The sequence below is a fragment of the Pimephales promelas genome, chromosome 22, assembly GCF_988280905.1.
Source record: "Pimephales promelas chromosome 22, fPimPro1.hap1.1, whole genome shotgun sequence".
Taxonomy (NCBI): Eukaryota; Metazoa; Chordata; class Actinopteri; order Cypriniformes; family Leuciscidae; genus Pimephales; species Pimephales promelas.
In genome coordinates this window covers 24,372,507-24,386,105 of record NC_142790.1, presented here as the reverse complement: position 1 = coordinate 24,386,105, position 13,599 = coordinate 24,372,507, and the positions used below count along the sequence as shown (strand labels likewise).

The window sequence follows — 13,599 nt, the reverse complement described above, 5'->3', positions numbered from 1 at the left end:
ATATATATAAATACACATACTGTTTAAATTACATCATTTTTAAATACAGTTTGGAGCAGAAATATTAAAAACCTAGTGTACTCTATGTCTCCTTGTATCCCACATTATTTCGGAAAAACGCATTTTTTAAAAAAATTTCATCTTTTAATGTGCTTGTAGCGAGCAGGACGAGGTTGAGGGCTGTGAGAGATACGAGACCGGTGCGTCGCGCAGGTGTCGGTCATCATTAGTAATCACGCCACCGGCCTCGCGCCGTCCTCCCACGGCGCCAGCGCTAAAGTTAAATGTTTTAACTTAAAAGCACATGTGCTGCTTGGGAAAAAAAGTAAGCGTCAAGGGAGAGGTGCTTTTCACAGGTCTGCAAGCGCAGCGGACTACCGCAGTGGTCGTGAGCGTTTTAAAAAGACGGCATGCCTCGCAGACGGAGGGGGCAGCGAGCGGCGAGGAGGGCTTTCAGAACCGTTGAAGAGCATTCAGAGATGAAAATCGACTTGTGAGCTGCAGAAAGGGCTGAGTGCATTGCACTGTGACTCCGGCAGCACTGGTTTGGCAGGTGGCCGCGTGGTTAAGGGTGGGTGGGGGCCTTGTATGAAATTAAAGGAGAGGGCACGCAGGATTCTTTATATATTTTTATGTGCCGTCACTGCAGGGCAGGTTAAGCAGCGCTATTGCAACTGGAAGAGAAGGAGGGAAAAAGAAAGATGGAAAGCGGCCCAAAGCCCCCTCAGGCTGTGGGGAGAGGGGGCGAATGGGCCTGGGGAAGGAATGCAGGAATAATAGCAGCTTTACACCTGAAATTTTAATTTTACAGCACAAGGTCACGGAAGGTGGGCACTCTCGTTAAGGGCTGCCGGGTCTCGCAGGAGGTATGATGGAAGTCGGGTGTCACTCGGCCCTGTTTGGTAGGCTCAAAATAGCTCAGGGAACGAGAGCCGGTTTTAATTTGCGAAACCGGGGAACTGTGTTGAAGGCGGAAAGGTGAAAAAAAGATGAGATCCCGAAGGATGCTGAGTCAGACCTGAGTGAGAACTCCATGACCCCTGAGGTCTTTCCCTCACACATCTTTTCCTGTGATTGCAAATTACTGAGAATGATTGTGCCCACAGATAGAGTTTAATTACGGACCCAAATATTTGTCAACAATACCACAGCTGATACAAAACAATGATTAAAACGATTTGAATTAAAACATCCTCGACAAAAACAACAAGAGAAATTACACCGCAACATATCACTGTAGCTATGCGCTGACAATGTTTATTAAAGAATAAGTATATAGAAAAATATCATTGTTTCAAATACTTTCAAGGACCAGATCTGCGTGAGCTGAACTGGTAAACCGAAGCGCTTTGCTAACGTGTTAATTTGCTTACAAATACACAAAAATATTCAAATTAGAGTAAAATAAAATTAACTTTTATTAATTAAAAATTCATTCAAATAAAACTTTGTGTGAGTAAAATAAAAACACAAAGTTTCTCGGATAAATGCAAACATTTTGCGAGTGAAAGCAAAATTAAACATTTGCGAGAAAATGCGAAATCATTACCAAATAAAATACTTTCCCATCTCGTATATATTTTTTTCTTCACCATGTCCCTCTAGGGGCTCTGTAGTCGTCCACAATGACACACTATACGTGATAAAACAATTGATTATTGCGTTCTGAAGCTCATTGTCCTTTATCGTCAACTCTACAGGCTGATTTCGTGTAGCTTGAACCAGGCATTAAATTGATTCATGTAAGAATTATTATTAATTTTTTTTTTTTAAATACTGCACACATCTGCTTCCTGAATTCACCCCTTAATGTTTAAAGCATTAATCAACAGTAAACAGGAATTACAAACTAATATTTAACATATTGCAAACAAAAACATCTCTAATCTTCAACAAGCTAAATGGTAAACAGCTTTAAGAAAATAGGGGCCGCTTCATAGCAAAACAAACCGAAATGAGAGCAATCGAGAGAGAATATTAACATCCCATTAAAATCAAATTGTATCTCTTTTCATGCAGTCAGAAACAATGCTGAATTAATGTTTTCCCCCTTCGTTTCCACAGGCAAGGAGAGTAGACGAGGTGCCAAACGGAGTGATTAAATGATATTGCGTCTCTTTAGTTCTCTTGGCAGATACCTGCCCTCGGGCTTTGATTAGCTCTTTGTCTTACAGCGGAAAATCTACAGCTAACCGAATGGATATGACTGCGAATTTACAGCCACAGTGGAGGGAAATAACTCTGTCGTTGTTTGGATGGAAAAGCTGGTTTATTTCCTGTGGTATAACACATAGTCAGGTGAGCGGGATGAAGAGGTGTGCGTTTATTCAGGACCGACGCGGGCAAAGAGAAACGGTAATACACGGGGTCACATATATCACCTCTGGGTTTAATTCATGTGACAGACTTTCACAGCCAGACTGTGTGTAACAACTTTGATGAGGAAACGTCATGTCGGTGTACAAATGGAAAGGGAAAAAGGGAAAAAACACAGCGTGATCATGTTCAGGCAGAATATACAGAAAGTATTTTACAAAATAGCCAGTCATGGGTTAACATGTTTTGGACTGATTTGAGATGCTTAAAATTAACATACCCGAGGAATAGTTCAACTAAAATTAAAATCACTTACTCTCATGTCGTTCCAAAACTTATAAAAATGAATTGGTGTGATTAAAGATTTTAGTGAATTATATTTCAAATGTTGGTCTGTTTCTCATTAGGCTTCAGGAGATCTTGAATAATGCACAGAGGTACTAATTTTATGATAATTTCGTAGCATGAACATTCTGCAAAACATCTAATTTTGTGTTCACGAGAGCAAAAATATCATACAGGTGTAGAATGACATGAGGGTGAGTAAATGATGGCGGCGTTTTCATTTTTCAAAAGTATTATAGGGACTTATTGACCAGTATAAAGTGTCTTGGGAAGTTTAATGCTGGTTTTACTGGTGTATCAAACGGTTTTCCTATCTGAAACCAGATTATATTGAAATTTAAACTGGTCTGAACTGGTCTTTTCAGCAAGAAGGGCAGAATATCTAAATGAAACGGTTATCATGTCACATTATTGATCATGACGGGTTGAAAGATTGAAAACAAGTCTTTCTTGTGGAAACAGAGAAACAACCAGATGTTTCAGTTTTTAGTTTTTAATCAGCATTTTACTCTGTTTTACAACTATGTCTTAACAAAGCTTATGATATCACAGAAAAGTTGTTTTTTTTTATCAAGTACATCAGTTGACAGGATGCTACTCGGCTTTTCACAGTTGCTGAGGGTGTAATCATAAGCGAAACGATAAACAATACGCTGCTTTTTTCTCTGTAATTGGCACCATGCCCTGGTGTGAAACCCAAAAAAACAACAACAACAAAAATCCCACCTTAATCTCAACAGGCCAAGAACACAAATGCTGCATTTGATTCGAATAATGGGAGTTATGTGCTTGAATGAAAATTGTTTACGAACCACAAAAGAGATTATTTGTGGATTATTAAATTCGGCTAATTCTTCAGTTGAATATGAAGTGATGGGAAAGTGTTATTAAAATGCTTTGACAGAACCAATGTTACGGTAAATGGATACGCACTGATGCAGGTTCGGCAAAGTCGACAGCGTCTCATCAGCCATTCATAAGAGCTGAAACGCACGTGTGACCGCACATGAATCTATACCTTATTAAAGAGGCAAAATCTGTCTCATATCAAAATCTATGGAGACAAACTTGGATTGGATATTGACCTGTACAGCTCTTATGTTGTGGATTTGGACCAGCCTGCACACCTAAAATGATATTTGGACTGATATTAGTAACTCAAGCTCAAACAAGCTTCCAATCCAAAAACAAATTAGAGGAGTTTCAAGTCACCATTTAAAAACTGTAGCTCTGTTTCAAAACCTAGCAAGCTGTCGCAGCAGACCACTAAAGTAGCACTATAACCATCACGTGACCAATAAGCAGATCAAATATACAGAATATAGGTGTAACATAAAGGCGCCAGCACTCGCCTATACTTTAATATTAAAAAAACACTCAAAAACAAGATTAAATTATCCAATTGTATTTATGCTAAGCTATTCTTAGTGCTACTTTTGATTTAAAAAAAAAATGCATTTATTAAAAAAAAAAAATGGTCTAAACTGCACCAAGCTCAGTGTAAAGAATTAATCTAAAATGGTGGAAGGAAGCGCAATCAAATTTTTTTTAAAGTCTTGTTTTCCAATAAATGTTTACATAATATACGTGGGTGCACTGTGTATAATTATTTTGTATACATATAAATACACACACATGCATGTATATTTCAGAAAAGAATATTATTTATATATACAATATACAAATATAATATTTAATATAAATTATATATAAATCTATATACAGTATATACATGAAAATATTTCTTAAATATATACAAGCATGTGTGTATTTATATATATAAAATAATTATACACAGTGCACCCACATATATTATGTAAACACAAACTTTTATTTTGGATGCGATTAATCGCGATTAACTGTTTGACAGCCCTAATAGAATTAGAAATGTATATAAATTTCCTCGAGAAGCGGCACTGCATATGATTATTGTGCTTTATTACAATGGCAGACTTTTTCCTTTAGACATTTATAAATTAGATAAATATATATATAATAAATAAAAATACAAAATGGAAAACAATAGGGCCTTCGCCCTTTCAGGACTTAGGCCCTAATGAAACAAATGACAAGTGTTGCTTATGCAGTGTTGCTTTTCAAGTAAATTAAATTTTAGATATTTTTACTGGGAAATGAGACAGCTCACTATATTTTGAAATAGAGAATGTGTGTACAGTCAGATCCACAGTACAGATAATTTAAAATAAAACACAAAATGCACAAAACTGTGAGTGCCACATCTTTCCCAGCAGGCCTCATGCTCATGGTTTCCTAACACGCTTTCTCTCCCTGCTGAGTGACAGCAGACTTCAAATACCTCAGGGTACCAAACATCATCTGGCATAATAATCAACAATTATAGACAGACATAATAACAAAAACCCACAAAAAACAATTTGCAGTGGCATTGCCATGTTTTTGGCCACTTTTTTAAAACATTGACTGTACGTGATGTATCTGATACATCACTGCACCATGGTACTGCCAAACCTATATGTTGCTACAAAATAAGAAGCTAAAAAGCATTTTGTGTGGCAGCGGGTCCTCACAGCTGATGCTGTCTCTGCATGGTACAGTGGCTGTTGAATGTTGGATTTACCTGCCCACAGGCGAGCCCCATTCCTCTCTCCCCCATTCCATGAGGACATGATAGATTCAGCTCCAGGGCATCGGCGCCAGACTCCTGTGAGATGGATGCAAAAGCCTCCAATTATTGAAGTATAAATTCAATGCATTTCCAGCTTTGAATCACAATCAAGCTGTGAGAGTTCAAATGCAAACCTGTTATATGCTACATAAAATTAATCGTACACACGGTCTACATTATTTTAGCACCTGGTTTCCCGGCCCCCGTCTTGCAGGCCTGTTATAAATGCTCGGTTGTGTAAAAGTCAGCATTCAACAATTCAATTTGAATTCAGTGTCATTCTTTAGTACTGAAACTCCATCACTGTGACCCAGAGAGGTAAATAGGCCAACGTCATCTAGATATCATATGGAGAAATGTTAATTAATGCGATTTTCTATATCATTTGAGCATCATTAGATTAACACACACATTTTCAGAAGAAGCAGCTCTTTGTATTGCAATAGGAGACATTTAAAAGGATAGGATACTAGTTGGGGATGTTTTGGGACCAACTGTATGGACAAAATTCTCCTATATGAGAGAGTCATACAGGTTTGGAACGACATGATAGTCAGAAAGTAATGACAGAAGTTTTGGGTGAGCTATCCTTCAAGTTACATGGTTCTTTAGAAAATGATGAACCAGCCCTGATGTATCCACTGTATGAGGGCTTTGTGTGTTCAGGGACGACATACTGTACCAATCTGTAGAAACTCTAATAAAACATCAAGAGCCAACTCACAAATCCCACAGAGCAAAGGTTCTTCAATGCACTTTATGGTTTAGCAAAGAACGCTTTCCTTTCAAGTAACCTTTATTTTTAAGTGTACAGAGCATAACTAATCACATATACAATCTTTCTGCTATGCACTTTCAAATAATCTTGCCATGCAATCTAGGTCTATTCACCATGCAACAGCAAAGCCAAACGCATAAGACACAGACGCACAAGCTAATAAAGGATGTGACTAAAAAACAAACAATTTTATTGTTTATCAGACTCAAGCAGATGCAAACAATGAGCGAAGCGAATCAACGTTGACTGAGACATTGGCTGTAAAATAGATGAGAGTGGTGATAAGTGTTCCACACGGATGCACGAGAGACGAGTGAGCGAGCAGGCGGGCGGCACGCAGACCGGGGTGGGGTGCGTAGCCGTAGCCGAGCCGAGTTTGACAGGCAATTACAGATCCACGGGGGCTTTAAACCACATCACATGGGGGATTTAAACAATTACAAAAAGCTCTACAAACCTGCCACACTGACTCCATCTGTAGATTTATGATTTTCCACAGACTGACAGCCATTAAAGGGGGAAAAGAATAAGCATTTTAGCCTTACAAAGTGCACAGGACCATGAGGTGGGGTGATGCTATTTATCACTGTCAGCACAAACCTGTCGACCTTACAGGATTAGGCCCTAGATTTCATGGTCAATTAGGACCAAATACAGGTACAAAATGGACACAATGTGCCATGATCCCAAAGCCAATTATCAATAATGTTTAATTTCACCCAGTTTCTTTTAAGCCCTTTATAGAGAGAGGAATGGGAGGAGGAGGTGTTGGATGAGGGGGCAGGCTTTCCTTTTTGCCCTCCCGTCCAACAAAAGGGGTGACACGCACACAGTGAATTAAGTGCTATCATCTCTCATCACGGTAAGCTGCTTTCAGAGAGAGAGAGGCCAGCAAGACGACTGTTTGATATTGCAGGCTTAGCACTGAGAGAGAAGGGTTTAAAATATACTTAAAATAAGCCAAAGGAAGAAGAAAAAAAAAAAACGCTAAGAGCAGTTTTCTGGAGCGCCGAGATGTCTCTTTTCTAGTGTAATAAAGCCTTTGCATTCAATGCTACATGGTTGGTAAGGTATTCAAAAGAGTCCACAGGCAAGTCTCTAGATTCAGGTCTCTAGATTCAATGAAAGGGAGGAGCATTTGGAAGATTTGATTCAGAACCGGTTGCATTTTACATCTGCAATTGCTCTCGAATCTATGCCAAGACAACTACTATGGTCCAATTTCAAGCAAGTTTTGGAGCCATCGTACCAAAGTACCACCCAATATTCCCAAAATGGGGCTCTTCCCTTGAAAATTACTCAGGCAATATTGATTTCCAGGTGCAGCCTTGATAGAAATAAAGGCGCTTAACAGAAAGAAATTGACAATATGCACATCTATCTTAAAATTTTGGAAATGGCCAGATTTATGTGTGTGATCTACTGACGATGTGCAAATTAAAGAACACCGACGCAGCCGGATCATTTCCATAATGACCAACGCAATCTATAGTACCAAAATCTGCGCAGGTTAGTGTCTGGTTCAACACATGCTTTGTTAAATAATGGCGCAAATACCAGTAAATTGACCAGCGCAAACCTTAGTAAATCACCTTGCATGATTCATTTAAATACTCTCCTCCCATAAATGTTGCATCTAAAAGGCAATTTCTTACAAATGCATATTCAATAATGTCAGTAGCAAGAATAACTCTCCACGTCTTTTCTGCCCTCATTTTTTCACTTTTTTCCCAACGCCAAAAAAGGGGTTTGAGCTGGTGCAAGCTGTTAGTTAATCTGGCCCTAAGTGTTATCTCAGAACATCAAAATATCATTTTATCAACTGATATCATCAGTCACAGTACTTTTTGAAAGCATTTTAAGGGCATGCTCCTCAAAAGAGAAGATCCGGATCAAACCTGACGCTGTCTTTGACAAGGATTATCAACTCTAAAGCTGATAAGGACAACATTACCCATCGCTGTCATACTCCTTGGATCAGCACATCTAGTTTGATCTCGGAGGTATTAGAGAGGAGAAGTGGATGAGGAACAGAGCGTCTGGTGAAAAAATATGCACTAAAAAGGTGAGAGGAATGGCAGCTAAAGAGAAATGGTTGTTATACTGTAGATGTCCAGTCTAGTCTCCCTTAATTCACTCATTACCAACCTAAGCAAATAGACTAGCATAACATGTTTATTTGTAGCCACACAACAGAAATTGGTTTTCTAGTCTTTCATAGGATGTCATCATAGAATAACACAACGCTAAAAAGTGCTATAAGTATAACACATGCATAACTGGGCTCTTATCTCGACCAGATATCACTGAAAAAGGTGTCCTGAGAAAACACATATCTCTCTGTGACACTCCTGGGCTAAATTGCTATAAGCACCTTTAAGTTGAAACGTGGATGTGCACCATTCAGAACTGAATTGGGAATGACTTTCCAATTCCAATTCACTTACTGAAATAATACTGATTTTGAATTAAGATAACAAACAAGGTACAGGATTGAATGTAAGGAAGTGGAATTCTACAAACTTCAAACGTTGGCTTGAAAAAGCTTCCTTCAAAAGCTTTCCGGAAAATCTGTGATATTTGAGGGTTTATATGCCTTATAATAGAAACAACGGACGGATGGATGGATGGATGGATGGATGGATGGATGGATGGATGGATGGATGGATGGATGGATGGATGGATGGACGGATGGACGGATGGATGGATGGATGGACGAATGGATGGATGGATGGATAGATGGATGGACGGATGGACAAATGGACGGATGGATGGATGGATGGATGGACGGATGGATGGATGGATGGATGGATGGATGGATGGATGGATGGATGGATGGATGGACGGATGGATGGATGGACGGATGGATGGATGGATGGATGGATGGATGGATGGATGGATGGACGGATGGACGAATGGACGGACGGACGGATGGATGAACGGACGGATGGATGGATGGACGGATGGATGGATGGATGGACATATGCAATATTTTGCAAGTCTTCTTGTCACAACAGGCTTTTTTTAGTTTAAATTCATGTGCTCACGGATTCTTTAGCTATGCCACTCACGAACAACTGCACATTGCGCACTTATTATTGGGCCTGCTTTTAGCCATTTATCTGCAATCCACTGTTCCTTTTTCTTCTGCCAACTTTCAATTGGATAAAATAGGAACAGCTCACGGAGAGACTTTGACATTTATGAATTATAGCCTCAGGCACATCGTTATGATGTAATATTTCTCTCAAAGGCAGCGATTTTATGGAGGGGAAAGTAGCTGAGGAGAGGTGGCGGCTGCAAGTAGAATGGTTTACTTGAGACTGACACTTCTGTGAGGGGAAAAGAGAGAGAGAGAGAGTCTGGATGAGACAGAGAGAGAGGGAGAGAGATGGGTGTGCAAGGGAGGGAAAGAAAGCACAAAAAAAAACTTTTAAGTAGTATCCTTAGGCGAGGAACAGTGTTAAGTGTTCCCTTAGATTTCAAAGTGGGAATGAATGGTTGATTCTCTTTGAAAACTGAGTTGCCATGGCAACTGAGCCTTTATTTCATATTTGCTGGCACAGGTAGCTAAACAGCAGACAAGAGAAAGACGAGGCATTCGGTCCACAGAGGAGTTCGCCGTCCACTAAAACCCACGACGGCAGACGTGGTCCAAAGACAAACGGTCTTTCACCACTTCACCTCAATCATCCCTATCTCCCGCTCATCCTTTTCTCATTTAATCTCTGACAACAGATCAATGCTTTCACTTTCATCCAGTATAGGTAAAAGAGCAAGACCTTCAAATCAGTCCTGTGCTCATTTTTTGGTTGTTTTTTTCCCGAGCTTAAAGTGTGAGGTGGGGTGTGACATGGCAGCCATACCCTGAAGCGATGTTCTCACCATGCTTTACATCATCTGCTTGCCTTATGAATACACAATATGCAAAATGTACCTGGGCTCCAGTGACGGGAGATGTCAGGCGAATACATAATGACAGTAATATGGAGGGGGGTGGAGAGACAGAAAATACCAGATGTCCATCTTTGCCGTTAGTAAAAGAGGGTTTTGGGTGGGTTTGACAGGCCGGTTTAATGAGGTGAGAGAGAAGATAGGACGAGGCGTCGATGTAATCGATAGCAGAATTAACACATTGACACGCGGACTGTTTACTTTCAGCCATTTTCTCTGCACAATTAAGCGCCTGAGATCTGCAAGTCAACTATGATTAATCCCGGGGTCACTCCACTGTCTCCCTCCATTTCCACTTAAAGTATCAAGGCCTGTGTTTATATCTCCTCGTGTGTGTGTGTGTATAAGTGGTGTGTAGAAATATCTGAGGGTGTTAAGACTTCAGAAAATGTGTATCGTCAGAGTTGAGAGCAAAATTCAGATTTGAAGAAGAGTCTCCTTTCCAGTTTATGAGGAAGTCGAATTAAAATCACTGGATAATTAATTTAAAGAACTGCAGTTCAGGCTAATTTAGCTCAAGCTAAGCATTTTGGGAATTTAAGTGTTCTGCTGCCCAGGTCGACAAATGTTATGATGAAACCTAAACCTATCGATTAGGCCTATAAACTTCAAGGTGATGGCAAGCCAATATTAAAAGTCTTTGATGATAATTTTCCTGTAAAATGTACAGTTATATAAATTGCTTCTAATTACACGGTTTACATTTTCTTACATTAAAATTTGAATTGAAATTCTGCATTGTGTTTGCTACCTCAATTCAAATTCACTTCAAATTTGAGATCTGAAATGGAATTGAATAGGCGTTCTCAATTAAATTCGGAATGGTGAATCACCTTTTATATGGTATAATGGCCTTGATTTTTGGGGGTTGATGGATTTTGCCATTTTTGAGTTGATGATGTTTGAGATTGATGTCAATTGAGGCTCAATTGTTTTGGATTTGAGCCCATTTGGAGTTGATTACATTTTGGGGTTGACGGCATTGATAACTTTTGAGGATGATGCCGCTTTGAGGTTGAGGGCATTTGCAGTTCATAGTAGTTCAGGGTTAATGTCAACTGAGATTGATACCTTGGAGTTGAGGCTTGTTGAGTTGATGGAGTTTGGAGTTGATGCCAATTGAAATTTATGTCTTTTTGGGGTTGAAGCAATCTGCAGTTGATAGCATTTTGGGATTGATGACGTTTCGAGGTTGATGTCAGTTGAGGTGGATGGCATCTTGGATTTGAGGCTGTTTACAGTTGAAAGCTATTTGGCATTGATGTGGTTTAGGAGTTGATGCCAATTGAGGAAGATGAGGAAGTTTCAACTGTTTGCAGTTGATTTTTTTTTTTAAGGACGATATTGTTCGAATGGCGATGGCAGTCGGGGGGTTGTGGCCATCTGCAGTTAAAAGTATTTTGATCCTCTTTAGTTTGACTCCAACATCCTGGGATCTGGACAACTTCATTCTCACAGATGGACTGGCCTGATGATGTCTGGTCTGGGAAGCCTTCACAATTTCTGCCTTCCATCCTTCCTTCCCCCTCTCCCCATCTCTCTTCCCATTTCATCCAACCATCAGCAGCTCACTCCTTGGCATCCTCTGTCTCATCCCTCTCAGCTTCTTGGCAACATCAGATTAGTTGCTTCCGAAGAGCATTTCCCGTAAATGTAGCCTACTTTAGATCCAGGATTAGCTGCCAGCGATTCAATAAAGGGCTCTTTTTTTTTTGGATAACAGTAAATGTTGGTTTTGCAGTTTGGTACAGGACAGTATGTGATGGCGTGGGTACACATGCAGTGTTATCAAAAGAGCCAAATTATCCCTAAGGGAAGAGGTTATTATTTCACAACTGTGTGTGTTCACAAATTAGCATAACAAAGACTCACCTCTGCCATTTTGGCAAGCTCGGTCCAATCAGCTTTGCTGTAGCTGCACATTATGCTGGATATGACAATCTATGGGCGAGAGAAGATAGATAGAGAATGAGAGAGAGAGATTTTTAGCATGGACAGAATTCAAGAACAGGTTTTCTTTGTCACACCTTGTGGCCTTAAACAGAGGCCAGTTTCATCGTGTACAAAAGGTTTCCCCATCAAGGTCCCATTTTGTCACATTATAAAATGGATCTGAAGGCCATTATCTTGTCTTTAAAAAGCAGCTGCCGCCTTCTTCTCAACCCTCAAAGTCATAAAATCAATATTTATAATTCACAAGACCAGGACAAATCCACTGCCGCGCTGCCATTATTAAAACAGTATCAAGCCCCGGAGCGGGGTGTTAGATAAGAGCATTTGCTGGATTAGCCTGTGCCGCTTGTTGTTTCTTTTCCTTCGGACACACAATAAGCCAGTCATAAAACAGGTTACGAAAGGTCTGCTTCTCGAAAACAACTCCTGGTTTTCAGTAATCACGAACATAAAAAGCTTTTGAAACCGGACTGAGCGTACCATAGTTTCAATTCTCCAGAGATGGACTTTCAGCCTTCACTTGCTAGTGGAAAAAGTAGCGACCGGGTTAACATTTCAGAACACCGTGTCCCTCATCTTGATTTTTCTCCAGGAAAAATCGAACCGCGTTAAGCGCATATGTGGCCACACTCCATTATGTGGCTAATGGCTGCAGAGATGTGGACCCAGCCAAAAAAAAAAAAAAAATCATGTGTTATCATGTGTTACTTGGTCCAACAATGCGATTACATCTAAACTGTTGTCTCATCAGAAGTCCATGACTTACACTCGCCGCTGACGAGGTGGAGGTGGGCGGCACTGGGGACGGACAAGATTGGTGCTAACAACAGGAGAACAGGAGTCCGGGGAGACGCCGAGAAAACTGATTTCATGGGAGGATATTAAACTTGGAGGCTGTGCTGTCCCCCCGGGACAAATTTCCGCTAGATATAAATCTCTCGGGCATTACGCTTTCCCAAAAGCAGCAGGCAGTTAGGCGTTAAGCTTAGCCCACCTACACGAGAGCAGAAAATATTGCCAAGTTTTAGGGGCAAATAAAGTTAAGCACTCTGACATTTACCGCTAAGATTTACAGTACAACACTGACATATAAGTGATATTTGATACACCCTGAAATAGTGTTTGATAATATTACCATAAACCTCAGGCCATCAGAGAGCAACAGCGGGGTTCCTAAAGAAGACGAAGAGATCAATGGGTGCGGGCTTCATTTCGGGTATTAGACGCAACACGAGTATTCTGTTTTGATTTGGGCTTGACCTTTGCCTGCTTTAACGTCACGTTATTGCAGAACGGCCCTTGAGAAGCTGGAGAGGGATCTAGTTTTAAGTTTATTAAAACCAATCCAGCCTGAGCCCCCCTGCTGGAACGTCACATTAACCGGTGCCGAGGCTGCGGGGTTTGAGGAAGATCAGGGATTACCTGGTTATAAGCTCAATAACCTCCCTCCGGGCGAGTGCCTCCGAACCCACCTTACTCTCTAACAATGTGTCTCCATGGAGATGAGTCACCTGGAGGCTATATGAGAACATGTGGAGCGATGATTCCTGACGATTCTCTAACGCAGTGCTATGACCATTTCCTAATAATGGGGAAAAAATGAAAG

At 40.4% G+C, this 13,599-nt stretch overlaps 1 protein-coding gene across 2 annotated transcripts in view; it reads right to left on the bottom strand.

The window, feature by feature from the left end:
- The window catches only part of dpyda (dihydropyrimidine dehydrogenase a), a 185,925-nt gene that overhangs the window by 57,031 nt on the left and 115,295 nt on the right, over positions 1 to 13,599 (bottom strand). For both annotated transcript variants that reach the window (XM_089125664.1, XM_039670887.2), the window contains 2 exons: positions 11,913 to 11,981; positions 5,261 to 5,344 (listed from right to left, as the gene is read on the bottom strand). In XM_089125664.1, the coding sequence (XP_088981790.1) occupies positions 5,261 to 5,344; positions 11,913 to 11,981 (153 nt within the window). The remainder of the gene's footprint in view (positions 1 to 5,260; positions 5,345 to 11,912; positions 11,982 to 13,599) is intronic.